At 38.9% G+C, this 21,648-nt stretch overlaps 1 protein-coding gene and 1 non-coding gene across 4 annotated transcripts in view; both read left to right on the top strand.

The window, feature by feature from the left end:
- VPS8 (VPS8 subunit of CORVET complex) overlaps positions 1-21,648 on the top strand; it is a 245,328-nt gene that overhangs the window by 73,056 nt on the left and 150,624 nt on the right. For all 3 annotated transcript variants that reach the window (XM_070406658.1, XM_070406657.1, XM_070406659.1), the window contains one exon: positions 627-716. In XM_070406658.1, coding sequence (XP_070262759.1) covers positions 627-716 — 90 coding nt within the window. The remainder of the gene's footprint in view (positions 1-626; positions 717-21,648) is intronic.
- On the top strand, positions 1,163-1,292 carry LOC139004663 (small Cajal body-specific RNA 8). The gene has a single exon (XR_011470513.1). It is a non-coding gene; the product is annotated as a small Cajal body-specific RNA 8 (non-coding RNA).

The following is a 21,648-nucleotide window of genomic DNA, read 5'->3' as shown; positions in this document are numbered from 1 at the left end:
ATAGTATAAATGCAAGTGTGTATGTTACTTGAGGTAATACAAAGGGCTGATGATTTATTATTATTACTAATTAGCATCAGTAATTGATTAATGCTAATATTTACTATTGCCTTTGTTTTCCTAGTCTAGACTTGGTTGAATTCATTTACTGTACTAATTTCTTTCCCTTTTTAATGTGCAAGTGCATTGGTAAAAATTACATTCCAAATTAGTATAAACATTTAGAAAATAAAAGTGATCATCTTTAGGCTCATGATTTTTCTCAGTATCCGCCAAATTATTTAGGTTTCTATGTTCTATCTGTGTTCTTTAGGGAAAGATTTACAGCAGAGGATTACTGAAGAGCTTAACTTCAGCATTTCATCTCCTGAGCAACATAGATACTACTAAAATCTAGAACCTGGAGATAGTTTTAGAAAAGATTAGCAAATTAGTACTAGCCCTGAGGCTGAAAGAATTTGGGTAGAGTTTAGGAAATTGGAAAATAAAGCCACTAAAATTTTACATTTATTTTTAATATAATAACAAAATCTGATTCTGTATTATTTAAGGGGATCGAATATATTAAGTATTGAAAAACTTTAGAGATATGTTTTAACTTCTATACAAGCCTATTTTCCTTACAGATGGTAGAAATCCTATTCCATTATACAGATCGAGCTCTGAAAAAGTGCCCAGACCAGGGAAAAATCCAAGTGATGGAACAGCATTTTCAGGTACACTTTTGCATGTGTTTATAACAGCAGTTGGTATGAATAGGTCTAACATTGCTCTTTCATTTTGCTTGAAGAATGGAACTTTCATGATTTGGTTAAACAATTTTCAGTATTCAAAGCTTTATTTCAGGGCTTGTGGAGCATTCTGTGTGATTAAATTTTGAAGTAACAGGTCACATGGGAACAGATGAGTAAAAATGTCGGGAAGTGTTAGTGCTTAGCTACTTAGTGCTGTGTGGAAGGAAAGACTATATGTATGAGGGTGTACCCGTGAATTGACACCTTATAGTGGCTGACACCTTGCTAATGACTAACATTTATGTTAATTAGGCTAATTGAAGAAAAGGTAGACTACCAAGTTTTAAATTTAGTTTTCCTAAGAGTAACTGTGACTCAAGAACAGATTAGTTACAAAAAAAATATGATCTCTGAAATATGCGAATCATTGGGAGGCTGATACACAAATTGGGCTAAGTACTGCTCTAATTGTCACCATACCTCCCTAGAATAAACTGCCTTTTGATGACCGGGACGAATTGAGTGAATTCGTAACGGACAGATACGGGGCAGACAGTTTAAAAAAGTGAGAATGAAAGATTTTTAGTTTTTCTTAAAACGCAGTGAAAACTGAAGTCAAAGAACAATTTAAGGCCTGTACAGTTTTTATTATGTGAGTTTTACTCTTTGCGATGCTTTCCAGTTCTACTTGTTGTAAATCTCTGTTAATCCTTCTCCATTCCTAGAGCTCCCCCACCCCCCACCTCCTCTTTTAATAAATATTTCAGTATCTAATACTAGAGGTCAGCAAACATTTTCTAAGAAGGGCCAGGTGGGAAAATATAGGGCACGTATCATCTCTCACATGTTCTTCTTTTTTAAAACAACCCTTAAAAATGTAAAAACTACTTTTAGCTCTGTGAGCAGTTCAGAAACAGGGTATAGGCCCATGAGCCAAGTATGCAACCCCTATGTACTAAGGTCTAGACCAGTGATGGCGAACCTATGACACGCGTGTCAGAGGTGACACGCGAACTCATTTTTTTGGTTGATTTTTCTTTGTTAAATGGCATTTAAATATGTAAAATAAATATCAAAAATATAAATCTTTGTTTTACTATGGTTACAAATATAAAAAAATTTCTATATGTGACACGGCACCAGAGTTAAGTTAGGGTTTTTCAAAACGCTGACACGCCGAGCTCAAAAGGTTCGCCATCACTGGTCTAGACACTGGGCCTTAGTGAGTAAAATATACATGATCCTTGCTATCTAAGGTTTGCAGCCTAGTCAAAATAACTTTTCTTGTATACGTTAACAGAAATATTTAGAAGAAGTCTAGGGGTTTTGCAGTTGAAAAGTGGGTGCAGTTCATATCTTTTCACATCTTCCTTTGATACTTATAAGTTTGGAAGATAAGAACAGATACAGTATTAACATTTGGAGGGGTCAGAGGAAGGTTGGGTTTCCTGTACTCTTGAATGCCACAGTAGGGGCTCCTGGCGAGTAACTTTTATTGCTGTTTGTCCGAAGGTTCATTAAATCTACCAGTAAAGAAGAGAAACCCAGATAAATTTTTAAAAATAGATAATTTAGAAGGAAAACATAGGTAGAAAGAAAGCATTTAGGAACAAAGCTGTTTGAGAACAATACATTATATATAAATTATTTTGTATACCATTGCAGTATACATAGTATAGAAAACAATATTTTAACAAAACTATCTATTAACAAGAGGTGGCGGAGATGGTATTCAGAAAAGAACTCTGGCCATTATAGGGTATACTTTGTTGAAAAGAAACATCTAATAGGGAATGCTGGAAGGGGAGAATGAGTTGTGTCTGTGTGTGTGTGTGTGTTTAGAAACCACCATGCTGGAGAAGAACATGGGAAAGCTATGAAAGAAAGAACAAAAGTGATGTTTTGATGGTGAACTATGAAAGAATCTCAGTATGATGATGGTTTCTATACAAATTACAAAATTTACAGAGAAACAAACTGTAGTAGAATGTGTTCTTTAATCATCTAGATCTCTGTGGGAAGTTTTATTCTGCTAAAAGAGTATCTGATAAAATTTTTGATTTATTAATAATTTAGTCTCATGAAAGGTAAACATAGTGGGAACCATTATTCTGGATTTACTCTATCATTGATTGGCAAGTGGGAGGGATAGATTCTTGAGAGAAAACTGATTATTTTAAAAATTACAATAATGACAAAAAATACACTTATCATGAATTCTGTATTTTATAAAGCAAATATATCAGAAAAAAATATGGGCACAATCTCATTATTATTTGCTCCGAAAAACTAATGGGTTCACAAAGAATAGCAAATTTTTAAATTTTGACATATTAGCCACAAATAATCCAAAAAGAAAGGAAACAGTGAGGCTTGTTGAGAGATATCTGTCTACAAAGCACTGAACAGCTACGAAATTGGACAAAGGCAGACAACCAAAGATATGGCCACAAGCATCATGAAGACTGTCAGAAAGGAGATTAGTACGATTCAGACTGTGCCTTCCAAAGGGTTGAGGGGTTTTGACAAAGATTCACTAGGTATACTAGTATACTACATGCCAAATAATACGTAAAGGGTGTGGCATTCATTTTATTTAATTCTCACAAGAACCCAATGCAGTAGATACTGTTTTAATCCCCATTTTAGAGGAGAGGAAATTTAGACCTATAAAGGTTAAGTGACTTCCCAAGGTAATATTGCTGGTAAGTGGTGGGGCCAGGACTTCAATCTAAGTCTTTCTGACTTCAAAGCTCAGCTCTTAAATAAGCACTGTACTATACTATTATTTTCAGACAAGTACAAGGAAAGGATGGGTGACAAGGGGTGCTGTTAATAGGTGATCTGATTGATAATTAGAGTAAACATCTAAGCCCTTTAATGCTTATTGTGTGGCAGGCACTGTTACAAACCCTCTATACATATTAACTCATTTAATTTTTATCATAACTTTGTAAGGTAGGTACTGATATTCCCCTTTATAAGCGAGACTGAGGCACAGAGAGGCCAAGTACCTGTTTCAGATTACATAGCTCATAAATGATAGAGCTGGGATTACAATCGAAGCAGTTGGGCTTCAGGGTCCACATCTATTACAGTACAACACTTCATATTTTGCTTTCATTTTCATGAGCACAGAGAATGGTCTTTAAAGTGGAAAATATAAATATATTTATGAAAATAGCTGAAGCCCAGCATATGTGATATATAGTTAGTTGCATTATGATTATCCAAATCTCAAAACCTTTTGAATTATAACCCAGGATACTGTTTGACCAATCTGAGCCATTATTGATAATTTGTCAGTAACTTTGGATCAATTTCCATTCTCAGTTAAGCATGGATGCCTAAGCTGAGGAGACACAATTTATTTCCCTCAGAAGGACTGTTTGCTTCTGGAAAAGGTGCTCTTCAGTCCATTAGGATGGGTGAAGTACATGGTTAGTTGGCCATAAATCTACTGTTTGAAGTGTATAATCTTAAATATTTAATCATAAAATAGTTTGACTCTAAAAGCATATTTTTTTGGAAAGAAGAATGAACTTCAGGAACTATCTACTGATAATTCCAGTGTGGTTTGTGAACATTTTTTATGAGTTCACATAAAAATGTCCACGTTAAACTCATAAATTGCCATTTTGAAAGGAATATGTGGACAGTTATTCATGGAATGCCTATTCCATAACATCTTGCTTTCATTAAGAGCATTTTTCTGGATTTTCCTTTATCTTCATGGCTGAAATAGATATGTAAATAGTAAATAGATTAGTAAATAGTAAATAGATTTGTAGCTAAACATCTCTACCTGAAGAATATTCTTTGGTGGTTTAGTATTAGTTACATCTTAAGGCTCTTTAATATCCAAGTTTTTATCTTTGATTTGGATGAAGACTTAGTGAGTGGCTTGTCAAATTTAGTTGGCACCAAGAAATGCAATCAAAATCATTATGAGATGAAGTTTAACAGGGATAAACATCCAGACTTCATTAGATTCAAATAATTAACTTGCATGAGTACTGGACTGGGAAAATCTAGCTGGACAGGATTTCAGTTGACAGCAACTTAGTATGAGCCAATGATGTGTTAGGGCCCAGATAAAGGAAAGTGATAGTACCCTTGGGCTACTTGTTAGAGATAAAACCACTAAGATATTTTATAGACTGTTGACAACTAAGATTTATCCCACAACTGGGATGGTGGGAGGTTTTATGAACAACGGTTAAAAAAAAAATACTGGGGATGTTTAATCTGAGGAGAAAAGAGATGGAGATATGCTGCCTTCAGATGATTTAGGGCTGTCATACGTGGATTTACGGTGTTACTGCAGAGGGCAGGCTAGTAGAAATTCTGAGATATATTTCAGTTTAAAACGACCTGGTGCTGATGTAAGAGCTCTTGGATTTATCCTATTGAATATTGAAATAAAAGGAGGATGTCAAACTGACCAGGAGTGTTTTTAAAAGACTATCTTTGCTGACTGGGAAGATTTGAGATTCTGTGTTAGTATCAATAAACTGTCATTAGGAACAGGTAACCTGTATTCCAATTAAGACTGGTTAGTCAAAATACTGAGAATTTGTATTTTACCAGCAGGTGGCACTCATGCCTGCTGCCTCAGTTTTAGTCTTCACCTTTGAGGAGGGGGCCTCACCTTTTCCTTAGAGTCAGAATGTATAATGCCAGTCAGTATTTCTGCTTTCCTCTAAAGACAAATTGGCATTTTTTCCTGTCCTAACTATAGAAAATAACTTTTGGATCTTGCGACTTTTATTTATCTGAGAAAGATTTGAACCTACAATTATATTTTATTCATATAATAACTAGTAGACTTGAAAGGAATTAAAGTGTTCTTTGTCTCATATATGCTGAAACTTACTTTTTCTTCAGCTAAGTCTTTCCCATCCTAAAACAAAGTCAAACAGCAAACAGCCCTGGCCAGGTAGTTCAGCTTGTTAGAGCATTGTCCCCAGTCAGGGCACAAGCATGAACCAATGAATGCATAAATAAGTGGAACAACAAATTAATGTTTCTCCCTTTCTCTCAAATCAACAACAACAACAACAATAATAATATACAGCAAACAAATCCCTTCTTTGCCTCAAGCCATACCCAATAGCCTTAAGCCTCCTATTTGTACATTCTTTACAAGCCAAATATCTTATAAGAGTTGTCTCCATTTCCTTATCTTCCTCTCATTCCATGCCTGTAAATTCAGTGGACTCTTTTATTCCTCATCTTACTGATACTCATTAGCATTCAACACAGTGAATGACTTCTTGAAACACTCTATCCATTGGGCTTCCCTGGTATCATACATTCAAGTTTCTTTTCTTTTTTTTTTTCACCCAAGTTTCTATCAGCTCCATTTCTAATTCGATCCTGTTCTTTCTATTCTGAGACTCATAGCTTTAGTACCTCCCTGCCCACAACTTTCCTATATTAATGTTTCGGTGACCATCTGTATCAGTTGGGGTTCTCCAGAGAAACAGAACCAATAGAATACACACACACACACACACACACACACAGATTTATCTTCTTTCAAGGACTTGGCTCACATAATTGTGGGGCTTGGCAAGCCTAAAATCTATAGAGTAGGTCAGTAGGCTGGAAACTTAGGCAGGAGTTGATGGTATGTCCTCTCTGCCCCCCCCCCCCCCCCCCATTTTTATTGTTGAGATTTTTACAGATCCCCTCCCCCACCCTTTTTATCCCCATTGTCCCCCTCCACCCGGATCCTGCCCCATCCCAGGTCTTCACCACCCTATTGTCTGTGTCCATGGATAATGCATGTATGCATTTAAGTTTTTTGGTTAATCTCTTCCCCCGTCTACCCTTCCCTCTGAGATTCGTCAGTCTGTTCCATGTTTCTATGCCTCTGGTTCTGTTTTATTCATCAGACTCCTTGTTTATTTATTTTGATTTTTAGATTCAATTATTGGTAGATATGTATGTATTGCCATTATATTCATATTTTTGATCATTTTTTTTCTTTTTCTTAAGGAAGACCCTTTAACATTTCATGTAATACGGGTTTGGTGGTAATGAAGTCTTTTAGCTTTGTCTTATTTGTGAAATTCTTTATCTAACTTTCAATTCTAAATGATAGCTTTTCTGGGTAGAATAATCTTGGTTGTAGGTCCTTGCTTTTTATCACTTTGAATATTTCTTGCCACTCCCTTCTGACCTGCCAAGTTTCTGTTGAGAAATCAGCTGACAGTCACATGAGCACTCCCTTGTAGGTAACTAACTGCATTTCTCTTGCTGCTTTTAAGATTTTCTTTTTGTCTTTAACCTTTTGCATTTTAATTATGATGTGTCTTGGTGTGGCCACTTTGGGTTTCTCTTTTTTGGTATTATCTGCACTTCCTAGACTTGTATATCTATTTCTTTCACCAGGTAAGGAAGTTTTCTGTCATTTTTTCAGTTAGGTTTTCAATTTGTTGCTTCATCTCTTCTCCTCCTGGCACCCCCATGATATGTATATTGGTATGCTTGAAATTGTCCCAGAGGCTCCTTACACTGTCTTCATATTTTTGGATTCTTTTTTCTTTTTGCTCTTCTGATAGAGTGTTTTTGCTTCCTCATATTCCAAATCACTGATTTGATTCTTGTCTTCCCATATTGTTAATTCCTGTAAATTATTTTTTATTTCAGTTAGTGTATTCTTTATTTCTAACTGGTTCTTTTTGATCTGAGTTCCTTGAAGTCCTCATTAAGTTCCTTGAGCATCCTCATAACTATTGTTTTGAACTCTGTCTCTGGTAGTTTGCTTGCTTCCATTTCACTTAGTTCTTTTTCTGGAGATTTCTTCTGTTCTTTAATTTGTGACCTGTTACTTTGTCTCTGCACTTTGGTGGTTTCCCTGTTTTGTTTCTGTGTATTAGGTAGAGTTGCAATGTCTCCTGGAATTGATAGAGTGGCCTTGTGCAGTAGGTGTCATATAGGGCCCAGTGGCTCAGCCTCCTTAGTCACCTGAGCTGGGTACTCTAGGTGCACCCCGTGGGGGCTGTGTGCATTGTCCTATTGTAGTTGAGACTTGATTGCTGTTGGCATCACTGGGAGTGATTGCCCCCAGGCCAATAGGCTATGTGGCCCAGCTGCGACTACAGGGGATGAGGTGCTGTTCAGGAAACACCTCTATGGAGCAGGACTTGCTTCAGTGGGCATTTGATGTTCACCAAGTCCACCCCTTGAGTGTGTTGCTTGTGGATGTGGTGGGGTTGTAATTTGATGTGGTTTGAAGCTGACCACTGGATGCACTGGTTCTGTGGCCTCCTGGGAGGTGCAAAGTTAGCTACTTCCTGTGCCCTGCCTGGTGCTGCCTGCCATGAGCTACAGAAAGATCTGCAGATGGCTGCTACTTGTGTGGGGTTTGGAGGTTCCCAGGCAAAGCTCTGAACCAAGGCAGGGTGCTGCTAGTGTGGGGCCTAGGACCACTTAGCAAGAGTTACTGGGCATGCTGAGGTCAGCTACTGCTTGTTTGAGAGATTTTAGGAAAGTCTGAAGTCTGAGCCAAGCCAGCCATTCATATAGAAAGGCCACTGCAAACAACTTGGGTGAGGCTGCAAATTGGGTGGAGCAGGGCCTCAGGGAATTAACCAAGGCTGGGCAAACAGTGTGGCCAGGTTTTTGGAGACTTAGATGTGCTGACTGCATTGTGGCAGGGAAGTCTCATCAAAGCAACAGTGAACTCTGCCAGCACTTTTGTCTGGGAGAAAGCTGCCCCCCAGTTCTTGCCCTGATGCCAGACAATTCATTTCCTTTCCATATGTCCCTGGATCCTTTCAAGCTGTTGCCCCAGCACTGGAGCTCAGAGGGAGTGAGTCCAAGTAAGTCTGTGCACCAACCCTTTAAGAGGAATGCCTGGGATTCCAGCAACCCTCTGCGTCACTCAGCCACAATCCCCACTGATTTTTACAGCTTGAAGTTATGGGGATTTCTCTTTCCAGTACTGAAACCTTGGACCAAGGAGTCTGGTGTAGGATTGGGACCCTTTGCTCCTCATTGGGTCCTCCACAGCCAAATTTCCCTCCCAATTAAAAAAAACCCGCCACATGTGGGTGTCAGACTAGCGCATTCTGTGCCTCCACCCCTCCTGCCAGTCTCAATGTGGCTCTTCCTTCATTCTCTAGTTGTAGGACTTCCATTGGCCAGACTTCAGGTGGTTCTGAATGATGGTTGTTCTGTAGTTTAATTGTAATTTTAATGTGCGATGTAACGTGTGCTGCTTCGTTCTTGAGGCAGGATTTCTTCTCAAGTTTTTTTTTTCTGTCTCTCTCACTACTTACTGACTTTCTCTGTCCAGTCTTCCTCTTCTAGTAACCAGTAAGTGTTAAGATTCTTTACAGTACTCTTATTTCTGTATCAGTGTTTCTCAGGATGTTGTCTGTGGACGATTTGCTTCAAAATTCCTTCAGAAGCAGTTTCATGCATTTTGAATTATTTTATCTTTCTACACTAAGGTTTGTTTGTTTATCAAATAAGGTAGAGTTGTAAATAAGTAAAATGAGGCATTTTATTAACATGTGTCAAGCTAAAGAGATTTGAAAACTAATATTATTTTAAAAGATGTTGGAAATAAAGCCTTACATTGTTACCAAGCTCTCCTCCCAACTTCATTTATATTTCCATGGGAAGCAGATCATTCAAGGCCACTGTTGTAGCAGCTGTTACCATGTTTTTATATGAAAGTTCATGCCAAAGAGTGGATGGAGACTAAAGCTGATCACAGAATGAGGCAGTAGGAATTTCCTTGTCTAACTCATGCTTTCTTGAGATGAACTGAGGAAGGGAAAACTGAGTTGGTGTCCAGCACACTGTCCTATCCCCAACGCTTGCATAAAATGCTGGTTCTGGGGACTTAGGTTTTTGCTAGATTGTTTTATCAACATTCCTTAAAAAAAAGAAAAGAAAAGAAATACATGCGTACACATACTACTACACATACAGAGAGATATCTATATTTATATAGCCACTCACCATGTTTGTATACTAATACTGGAATACCAGCTGCCTAGCTCTGATAGCCTGTGGAGATGTATGTATGTATGTATGTATGTATGTATGTGTATATATAAATTAGATATGCATGTATCTGTGTTTATGAATGTTCATCTATTTTGGTGTATACTGGGCTTTGCTAAAATTTGGAATCATTTTTAAACAATGCAGTTTTCATTGTCTGATTGACTTTTACCATATAAATTATGAGAATTAATGCCATTGCTCCAGAAAGCAAAGGAATGTGTATCTACTATCTCATTTCTTTTCACATTATGCTTATAAAATAGGGAGAGCCAGAGATTATACCTTCAGGTGGCAGATGGTAAAATAGTCACAATGCAATAAAAGGATCTATTCAGTCACTCAAACAATTGACAGGCCTAAATTTAGGTTTTCTGTCAGCTCAGTGTTTTATTCACATATTCGCATTGCCTTCTTTATTAAGTCTTAAGTATACACTGATATCTAGCAAGAGAAGTTATCTTCTTTGGCCAATTATAGGGATGTGCATTGAAGAAGAAATTAGAGATATATTTACTTTTTTATTTCTTTTATTCTGGAGACCAAAAATTCAGCCATTTCTCAGGGGCTTCATGCAAGCTTTTGAGACCAAGAGGAATCTTCTTTTTTTTTCTTTTCTTTCTATTTTTTAACTGATTTTTAAAAAATTTTATTTATTGAGAGAGAGAGAGAGAGAGAGAGAGAGAGAGAGAAAACATCGATTTGTAGTTCCACTTATTTATGTGTTCATTGGTTGATTCTCGTATGTACTCTGGCTGGGGATGGCACCTGCAACTTTGGCATATCAGAACAACGCTCTAATCAGGGCCCAAGAGGAATATTTTTAAAGTAGGCACTGCTCATTATGTTTGTGTTGGAAGACTTGGGACAATTAGCAAGCAGCAAGCAGCACACAGCCCAGCCTGATCTTAGGGGCAGAAGGGCTGGAAATTTGCACAAAGGCTTAATCTCTCAATATTCCATGGAGAGGCATATGTAGACCAGGTCTAGCTGGATGGACTGAGGACTTCTCTATTCTTCTTTCTTTTAGGGCTCTCGTGAGAGAAGCCGTCCAAATGGGTTAAGTGTGGGGGGTGGGGGGATCATCTAAATTTGGGCACCAGCTCTTCACGGTGGTTGTGCACTGGTTCTGGCAGGGAGTGCCAGCTGCTCAACTCTGACTGCAGATGCTGTGAAAAGTTGAGCACAAGTTTAGCCTTTGCCACTGGCGAGATGGAGATGCCTAGCTCATATTCAGGCATCTAGGAGATTGCCACTAGGGATTATCCACTGGACCATCTACCTTGTCTTTTCATAATTAGAAAAGAAGGCTTAAAATTTGAAAATAGACTTGGCTTTAAAATTTTGTTTATGGTTTTAAATGTTCAAAATTGATAAAGACCTGGTTTCTCTAAGAAGCCAGATTGAAAGTGTTAATTTACATGGTGTAGCCTTATTTAAGTGAGTAATGAACAGTTAGGGGCAGGCATGAGGATTGTCATATCCTTTTTTTAATTAAAAATCTTCATTTGGGGGTAATTGTACATTCAGCTGTCAAAAAGAATAAAATATATCCTTTTGTACCCTTAACTTGATTTTCCCTAATGGGAACATCTTGCAAAACTGTAGTATAATCACATAACCAGGATGTTGACCAATACAGTAAAGATACGGAACATTTTCATCACCACACAAGCCCCTCATTTTGCCCTTTTATAGCTACACCCACTTTCTTTCTGCCCCCACCTTCTCCTTAGGTCCTGGCAACTACTCACAGTTCTCCATTTCTATCATTTTGTTATTTTAAAGAATGTTATATAAATGGCACTTCATAATTCTCCTCTCTTAAATTTTATCATACTTCATTGGTACTACTTTTTAAAAGTCTTTTAATAAAATATGTCTGTTTTGTTAAATATGTATCATTAGCACCTAGCAATGTACCTGGTCCATAGTAGATGTTTTATATACGACCCAGAGGCCTGGTGCATGAAATTCATGCACGGGTAGGGTCTCTAGGCCTGGCTGGCGATCAGGGCCGATCTGTGGGGTGACTGGTGGGGCGATTAGGGGGGCTCCCACTGGCACCCACCTTGGAGGTGACCGGCAGGGTGATGGGGGGGGGGGTAGGAGGAGCCAGTGCCGCCTGCTCACTGGCCGGCCCCACCCCCCACCCCTGCCAGTCACCTCCCTCTGTGGGGCAACCAGTGGGGTGATTGTGGGGCCCCCCACTCGCACCCACCTTGGCTGGCCTGGGGCCTGCGGGATGGGGGCAGCTCCTATGTTGAGCATCTGCCGCCTGGTGGTCAGCACATCATAGCGACTGGTCATTTCACGGGTCATTCTGCCGTTCAGTTGATTTGCATATTAGACTTTTATTATATAGGATGGTTGAATTTTATCAGTGTTTTGGTGTATATCCTTGTTTATAAGTCCTATCCAGTTATATTTCTATAGAATTGAGATAAACTGTACATAGTTATATTACTGGCTTCCATTCTTTTTTAAACATTAAATTAATTTTTGGATCAGTTATACATTCATATGATTCAAAAATCAAAAAGTATAAAAAAGTATATAGTGAAAACTCTCCTATCCTTAATGCCATCTGCTCAGTTCCCATCTGCTTATCACCATTGTTACTAAGTTTTTAAGTATATTTCCAGATTTTCTTTACATAAATAGAAGCACATATACATATATTTGCCTACCCACATATCATAAGTCCTCCTTCTTTAACACAAATGACAGAAAACTATATTTGTGATTTTGTACTTTGTTTCTTCCACTTAATATATCTTAGAGATTTTTTTATATTGGTTCATAGAGAATGCCAAGAATGCCTTTTTTTGGAGTTGCATAATATTCCTTGATTTTTTGATATTATTGTAAAGAACATTTTTTACTTCAATTTGAGCTTGTTCGTGTATACAATTGATTTTAGTATATTGATTTTCTGTCCTGCAGTCTTGCTAAACTCACTTATTAGTTCTAGTAATTTTTTTTTGTATTTTCCATCAGATTTTCTGCATAAGCATTCATGTTGTCTGTAAATAACGACAAAATGACTACTTCTTTTCTAGTCTTGATATCTTTTAATTCTCTTTCTTGCCTTATTACACTGGCTCCAGTATGGCCTCCAGTATGATGTTGAATAGAAATGGTGAGAATTGACATCCTTATCTCTCTCAGTGCTAGTGGGAAAGTATTTAGTCTTTGATTTATAAATATGATGCTCACTATTGGTTTTCAAAGATGTGCTTTATCAGTTTGAAGACTTTTTCTTCTATTCTTGAGTTCCTAAGGTTTTTTTTTTCAGGAGCAAATGTTGTTGGCTTTTGTCAAATTCTTTTTTTGTATCCATGGAGATGATCATATGGTTTTTCTTTTTCATTTGTTAATATTATGAATTATATTGTTGATTTTTTAATTAAATTTTATTGGGGTGACGTTAGTCAACATGAACATATAGGTTTCATGTGTGGATTACTAAATTACAAAATCTGTGTATAGCACCATGTGCCCACCATCCAAAGTCAAATCTCCTGTCACCTCATATTAGGACATCTTTCTCCCCCCAGCCCCCTTTCTCTGGCAACCACCACACTGATGTTTGTGTTTATAAGTTTCAGTTTTATACTCCTCATATGAGTGAAATCATATAGTTCTTAGCTTTTTCTGTCTGACTTACTTCACTGCACATAATTTTCTCAAATTCCATCCATGTTGTTGTAAATGACGCTATTTCATCCTTTCTTATGGCCGTGTAGTCCTCCATTGTGTATATATTACCACATCTTCTTTATCCAGTCCTCTATTGTAGGGCACTTTGGCTGTTTCCAACTCTTGGCCACCATGAATAATGCTGCAATGAACATAGGGGTGCATTTATCTTTGCGTATAAATGATTTTGAGTTTTTCGAGTATATAGCCAGGAGTGGGGTTGTTGGGTCATATGGTAGCTCTATTTTTAATTTTTTGAGGAATTGCTGACTGCTTTCCATAATGGTTGTACCAGTCTACATTCCTACCAGCAGTGAATAAGGATTCCCTTTTTTCCACAACCTCTCCAACACTGTCTTGTTGATAATGGCCACTCTAACTGGTGTAAGGTGGTATCTCATTGTAGTTTTGATTTGCATTTCCCTGATTGCCAGTGAGATTGAACATCTTTTCATATATCTATTGGCTGTTTGTATGTCTTCTTGGGAGAGGTGTATTTTGGGGCCCTCTGCCCACTTTTTGATTGGATTGTTTATTTGTTTGGTGTTGAGTTTTACAAGTTCTTTATATATTTTGGAAATTAACCTTTGTCAAAGCTACTGTTTGCAAATATCATCTCCCATCTGGTTGGCTGCCTGTTTGTTTTGTTGTTTGTTTCTTTTGCTGTGCTGAAGCTGTATTTTATTTTAAATATATTTTATTTATTTTTTACAGAGAGGAAGGGAGAGAGATAGAGAGTTAGAAACATCGATGAGAGAGAAACATCGATCAGCTGCTTCTTGCACATCTCCTACTGGGGATGTGCCCGCAACCCAGGTACATACCCTTGACCGGAATCGAACCTGGGACCTTACAGTCCGCAGGCCGACGCTCTATCCACTGAGCCAAACCAGTTTCGGCAGAAGCTGTTCTTTGATATAGTCCCATTCATTTATTTTTGCCTTTACCTCCCTTGCCTTTGGAGTCAAGTCCATAAAATGTTCTCTACCACCCAGGCCCATAAGTTTGGTACTTACATTTTCTTCTATGTAACTTATAGTTTTGGGTCTTATGCTTAGTCTTGACCAATTTTGAATTAATTTTTGTGTATGGGGACAAACTGCAATCTAGTTTCATTCGTTTGCATGTGGCTTTCCAGTTATCCCAGCATCATTTATAGACTTTCTTTACTCCAATGTGCATTTCTGGCTCCTTTGTCGAAAATATACGACCATATATGTGTGGTTTTATAGCTGGGCTCTCTATTCTGTTCCATTGATCTGTGTGTCTGTTTCTCTGCCAATACCATGCTGTTTTGATTATCGTAGCTCTGTAGTATATTTTGAAGTCAGGTGGCTTGATACCTCCAGCTTCATTCTTTTTTTTTCAGGATTGCTTTGGCTATTCTGGGTCTTTTGTGGTTCCATACACATCTGATGCTTTCTAGTTCTATTTCTTTAAAAAATGACATTGGGATTTTGATGGGGATTGCATTAAATCTATATATTGCTTTGGGTAAAATGGCCATTTTAACTATGTTGATTCTTTCAATCCATGAACATGGGGTATTTTTCCATTTCTTTTAATAATGTTTTGTAATTTTCAGTATATAGGTCTTTCACATTCTTTGTTAAGTTTATTCCTACGTATTTCATTCTTTTGATTGCTATTGCAAAAGGAATTGTTTTCTCTCCATTTCTTTTTCTGAAGTTTTGTTGTTGGTACACAGGAAGGCAATGGATTTTTGCACATTGATTTTGTAGGCTGCAACTTGACTGTATTTGTTTATTATTTCCAGTAGTTTTTTGGTAGAGTCGTTAGGGTTTTCTATATACAGCATCATGTTGTCTGCAAAAAGTGACAGTTTAACTTATTGCTTTCCTATTTGGATGCCCTTTATTTATTTCGCTTGCCTTCTTGCTCTGGCTAGAACTTCCAGTGAGTAAGGGTGGTGAGAGTGGACATCCTTGTCTTGTTCCTGATCTTAGGGGAAAAGCTTTCAGTTTTTCACCATTGAGTATGATATTGGCTGAGAGTTTATCATCTATGGCCTTTATTGTGTTGAAGTACTTCTATTCCTATTTTATTGAGTGTTTTAATCATAAATGATGTTGTATCTTATCAAGTGCTTTTTCTGTATCTATTGACAAGATCATATGATTTTAATCCTTTCTTTTGTTAATGTGGTGTATTATGTTGATTGATTTGCGAATAATGAACTATCCTTGTGCCCTTGGAATGAATCGCACTTGATCATGATGACTTTTTGAATGTTAAAAACCCTGCATTCTTGGGATAAACCCACTTTATGATGTAAACTCTTTTTTTTTTTTTTTTTTGGTGAACATCTGTGTTCATGAGGAATGATGGTTTGTTGTCTTCTTTTCTTGTAATATATTTGTGTGGTTTTGGTATCGGACTAATGTTAGTCTTATATAAGTAGTTGTGAATTCTTCCCTCCTTTTACATTTCATAGAAATTTATGTAGATTTGGTATTTTTTCTTCCTTAAATGTTTGGTAGAATTCACCATTGAAAATACCAAGGCCTTGAGTTTTCTTTGTAGGAACGTTTTTAACTACAAATGCAATTTATTTAATATGTTACCTATTTCTTTCTTCTTGCGTGAGCTTTGGTATTTTCTATTTTTTAAAGAAATTTGGACATTTCATTTAAATTTTCAAATTTATTGGCAAAAAGTTTGTCATGACTTTTTTTTTATCCTTTTTATATCTGAAGAATCTATATTGATGCCATCTCTGTAATTCTTTATTTTGTTAATTTCTAATTTAATTCTGTTGTGGGCAGAGAACATACTTTGTATGACTTGAATCTTTTTGGAATATATATTAAATATATCTTTATTGATTTCAGAGAGGAATGGAGAGAGAGAGAAATATCATGATGAGAGAGAATCATTGAGCGGCTGCCTCCAGCATACTCCCTACTGGGGATTGAGCCCCTAAAATCTGGGTATGTGCCCTGACCAGGAATCTAACCATGATCTTCTGTTTCATAGGTCAATGCTCAACCACTGAGCCACACTGGTCAGGTGAATATATTTTTTAAATTGATTTGAGAGAGAGAGGAAGAGAGAGGGAGAGAGAGAGAAACATCAGTGTGAGAGAGAAACGTCAATCGGTTGCCTCCTGTTTGGGTCCCATCTGAGAATTAAACCCACAACCTGGGTATGTGCCCTGACTGGGAATCGAACCGAGATCCTTCGGTGCACAGGATTCCACTCATTTAACTGAGCCACACCAGCCAGGGATGACTTGAATCTTTTTAAAATTAAAACTTGTTTTATGATCTAAAATATATTACCTATTTTAGTAAGTGTTCTCTATACTTGAGAAAAATGTATATTCTGTTGCTGTTGGATAGAGTATTCCAAATAAATGTCAATTTGTAGGCTTATTTAAAACTATTAGTTAACTATGTACCACTTTCATTATTGTCTTTGTATATAATCTTCAATCTTGATTGGTATTCCATCTCTGAAGAGTTTTAGAGAAAGTTTTTATTTATTTTTTAAGTGGAAAGAGCATCTTATGATATGTGATTACTTTCTGGTTTTCTGGTGTTGTGATTAGATAATGTTTTGTATACTAATTCTACTTTTTGGAGTTTATTTAGATTTTCTTTGTGGCCCAGTATATAGCCAGTTTTCATTTGCATTCCATGAACACTTGAAATATAGTGCTTGGTGTGTTTTCATAGAAAATAGTTTATCAGTCAGATTTTTAAAATTGTTAGATATTCTAAACCTTTACCCATTTTTGTCCACCCAATTCCTCATGAACTGTGAGAAATAAAGTACTCTGTTAATAGTGTTATTTTCTCTGATTTTCCTTCCATCATCTGCTTTATGAATATTGGTACTATATAATTTAGTACATACTGTATACAAATTTGGCATATAGAAATAGAAAATTTATCTTCATCATGACCTATTTATTCATTTAATGCCCTTGTAGTATGAATCCTACTTTATCTGATAGATCACAATCCCTTGTATTTCTTTGCATGGTATACTTTTGTCTATCATTCTATTTTCAGTCTTTCTGGATCACTTGGTATTTGTTTCTTGTTTACAACATAGTGTCAACATAAGAAACCTGTAGAGAATTTTTATAAGAGTTTATTTGAGCCAAATTGATGACATGCTGGGAAGCAAGATCTCAAGTGCCAAAGAGAATGGCAGTTTTGCAGTTCCTTTTATACATTTGGAAAAAAGGAGAGAGTAAGGAAGATTAAATGCAGGTGGGGAAAAAGCAAGGTAGGGATATTGCCACAATTGGATTATAGGATTGTTAACAAGATTATGTGCTCCATTGGGGGTGGTTATGTTTCTAAGAGGTTCAAAAAAGAGACACTTCAAAGGTATGTTAACCTAGATGCACAAAAACAATGCATAGGGTTTGAATAATGTAAAAATAAACCTTTTATAGGCGTGGGGCATGACTACCTACCATGACCTGACCAGTTAGGAATTTATAATAGGATCACCCTGTCAGGTTACTTTCAGTTAGATTTATTACAGAGCCCTCCTTTTTTTTTTGCCGTTGTTCACAATAGCATTGGGGGTTTGCTTTTTGAGATTTCAGAGTTTTGCTTTTTCAAATTTCAATCTGAATATCTCAAGTGAGGTAAGCCAAATATTTTTATTTTTTTAAGAAAGGCTTTTACTACTTTACTTTTTATTTGTTCATGTACTACTGATATTTAGGAATGTGTATTTAATTCTTTTCATCCTCTGACCATATCATAAATATTAGTTTTCCTTGTGATTTACTTCATTGTCTACTGATTTTTATCTCTATTTATTGTGGACAATTTGAGTTACTGGTATATAGATTGTTTCCTCTCATGACTTAAAAATCTAATTCTAACTCAGATGTTTCTGATTACTATATCCAATTTCTTATTATTCAACATCTAAATAAGGATGTTCCTCAAATCTGTTATAGCCAAGACTACACCTACCTTTTTCCTTCTGACTCCTCCTCCCATATTTCTTATTTTATGACATTGTCAATCAACCATCACTTAATATAGAAATTTAGGAGTTATTATACTAGTAGACTTCTCCCTGTGCTTTCCAACCCACAAGCAAGTTGTCACCAAGCTCTGTAGTTTACTTTATAAATATTTCTTAATTCTGTTTGCACTGCTTTATGCCTGTTATCACTTCCTGTTTCTTTCTTTGACTACTGTAGAGCCTTCCATCTTCAGTCTTGGTTTTCCAGATCCTCTCATAAAATCACCAACCTGATCTCAAGCTATTAATCTGATGGTGTCACTCCATTTTCCCTGTAGTATATCCTTAGTACTAAGTACCAGGCTAGGCACTTAATTCCTTATTTTATATCTTTAATAATTTAAAAATATACTTTAATAATTTCTACCTGATAATCTACACTAATAAAAGAGAAACATGGTAATTAGCGTACGACCACTACCCTTCCCATTGGCTAATCAGCATATCCTTATGCAAATTAACTGTCAGCCAAGATGGCGGCCGGCAGCCATGCACTGAAGCGAACAGGGAGGCTTGCTTGCTCCAGTGACTGCGGACTCCAATGTTCCCCGCCTGCCGCTGCCGGCCTCTCAGCTGCAACTCTAAGCAACTATGTACTATGTTGCAAATATAGAAGCTAAAAAAAACCATAGAAACCGGCTTTCAGTCAGCCCTGGACTGCAACATTGTATCAGTGTTTTCAGCAGCAAGGCCTCAGAGCTAAAGCTGGCCCAGAATATAAAAAAAAAGAAAAGAAAAGAAAAAAAGGAGCAGTTGGGAGCTTCAGTCACCCGCTTCCGGAAAACAGCCCTCAGCCCCTCACCCAGACTGGCCAGGCACCCCAGTGGGGACCCCCACCCTGATCCAGGACACCCTTCAGGGCAAACCAGCCAGCCCCTCCCTACCCATGCACCAGGCCTCTATCCTATATAGTAAAAGGGTAATATGCCTCCCGGCACCGGGATCAGCGGAGCAGCGAGGCTCCCGGCACCGGGATCAGCGTGACAGGGGGCAGCGCCCAAACCCCCTGATCAGCCCTGCTCTGTGCCTGATAGGGGGGAGCTCCCCAATCCCCTGACTGCCCTGCGGCTCTGTGTGTGACAGGGGGTGGGGCCACAACCTCCCTATCCGCTTTGCTCTGTTCGTGACAGGGGAAGGCGCCCCAACCCCCTGATCAGCCCTGCTCTGTGCCTGATAGGGGGGAGCTCCCCAATCCCGATTGCCCTGCGGCTCTGTGTTTGACAGGGTGTGGCGCACCAACCCCCTGATTGGCCCTGCTCTGTGTGTGACAGAGTGCGGCACCCCAACCCCCACATCCCCCCACGGGCCCTGCTCTGTGTGTGAAGGGTAGAACCATAACCTCTCCATCAGCCCTGCCCTGAGTGTGACAGTGGCGGCGCCCCAACCCCCTGATCGGCCCTGCTCTGTGGGTGATAGAGGGTGGCGCCCCAACCCCCCTCCACAGGCCTTGCTCTGTGTGTGACAGGGTAGAGCCATAACCTCCCCATTGGCCCTGCCCTGAGTGTGACAGGGTGCAGCGCCCCAACCCCCTGATCCGCCCTGCTCTGTGTGTGACAGGGTACAGAGCCCCAACCCCCCTGATGGGCCCTGCTCTGTGAGTGACAGGGGGCAGCATCCCAACCCCCTGATCGGCCCTGCTCTGTGTGTGACAGGGGGCAGCACCCCAACCCCCTGATTGGCCCTGCTCTGTGAGTGACAGGGGGCAGCGCCCCAACCCCCTGATTGGCCCTGCTCTGTGCGTGACAGGGGGTGGCGCCACAACCTCCCCATCGACCCTGCCTTGAGTGTGACAGGGGGCGGTGCCCCAACCCCCCAATCGGCCCTACCCTGAGCATGACTGAGGGTGGCATCGCAACCTCCCGATCCGCCCTGCTCTGTGCATGACCCGCCCTGCTCTGTGCATGACGGGGCGGCACCCCAACTCCCCAATCTCCCTGCTCTGAGCCTGACCAGGGGCTGCACCTAGGGATTGGGCCTGCCCTCTGCCACCCGGGAGCAGGCCTAAGCCAGCAGGTCGTTATCTCCCGAGGGGTCCCAGACTTCGAGAGGGCACAGGCCGGGCTGGGGGGCCCCCTCCCCCCCCCCCCCCCAGTGCACAAATTTTTGTGCACTGGGCCTCTAGTTATATATGAAGTTTCAGCCATCAATCTATGCTGTTTGTAGTTCTGCTGATGTTCATTCATGATGCATTATTTCATGAGGTGCTTTAAGTCTTTATTTTGAGTACATTTTCAGTGGGGCTTTATCAGTAGGCCTTATTTTACCGGTGCTAAGCACTATCTCTGGAGAGATTCTGAATTTGTTCTTTCAAGTACCTCAGGAGTATCCTTTTTAGGGTCATTTTTGTGTTAATTTCCTGTCTTGATTGTCCCATACTAAGGTGATAGTATAAATTCAAATCCCAAATCCACCTGCAGGTAAGGTCTTGATTCTTTCTTGGAGAGGACAGATTCATTCCCACTGAGTCCAGGCTGAGGTAGACAACCTTTCTTGTCATCTTCCTTTGTCTACAGGCAGATCCCCCCCGCCCCCCCCGCCCCTGTTCTGCTAATTTCCTTTCACAAAGGATGCAGCTTCAAGAATCCTAGTTTTAGCCAGTTCTTTTCTTCAATTTTTTTTTTGGGGGGCCTCGATCAGAAGGATTTAGGCCCCCCACGAGCGGCGCCAGGGAGTGGGTCTTCAATTTTTTTATGTTGCAAGATTCTAAGACCTCAGCTACAAGCTCTTATGTGACCCCAACATTTATAGGACAGTCTAAGTTGACAGCTCAGGGCTTATTGCTTGGGTTTTCAGTTCCCTTTTCACTTTAGACCCGGTTTTGGGAGCTCAGCTATACTTTTAAATTTTCCTCAGCATTTCTAGGGTGATTCTCTTCTCTCCCCTCTCCCCCCTGAGGTTATCTGGCCCACTATGTTCTTGTTCAGGGTTGAAATTTGATAAAACTTTAACACTTTTTAAATGTATGATTTTTAGTTCTGTTTTTGAAGAATCTAAATAGGATTTTGAATGTAGCCAAGAAGAATATTGATGATTAAAGGAGGCAGATAGGTGAGTTAGGAATAGCCCTATAATGCTTTCAGGATTATAACTCCCTTATCTGATATTAATCTTAAATAAGCGTTCCTGTTTTCTTTTTTTTGTCAAACAAGTGCTAGCATATAGCATT

Source organism: Myotis yumanensis, unplaced genomic scaffold (genome assembly GCF_028538775.1).
Source record: "Myotis yumanensis isolate MYYU_CA2020_CCGP unplaced genomic scaffold, mMyoYum1.0.hap1 SCAF_2, whole genome shotgun sequence".
Taxonomy (NCBI): domain Eukaryota; kingdom Metazoa; phylum Chordata; class Mammalia; order Chiroptera; family Vespertilionidae; genus Myotis; species Myotis yumanensis.
Note: the sequence above shows the minus strand (reverse complement) of the source record. Positions and strands in the feature narration are given on the sequence as shown.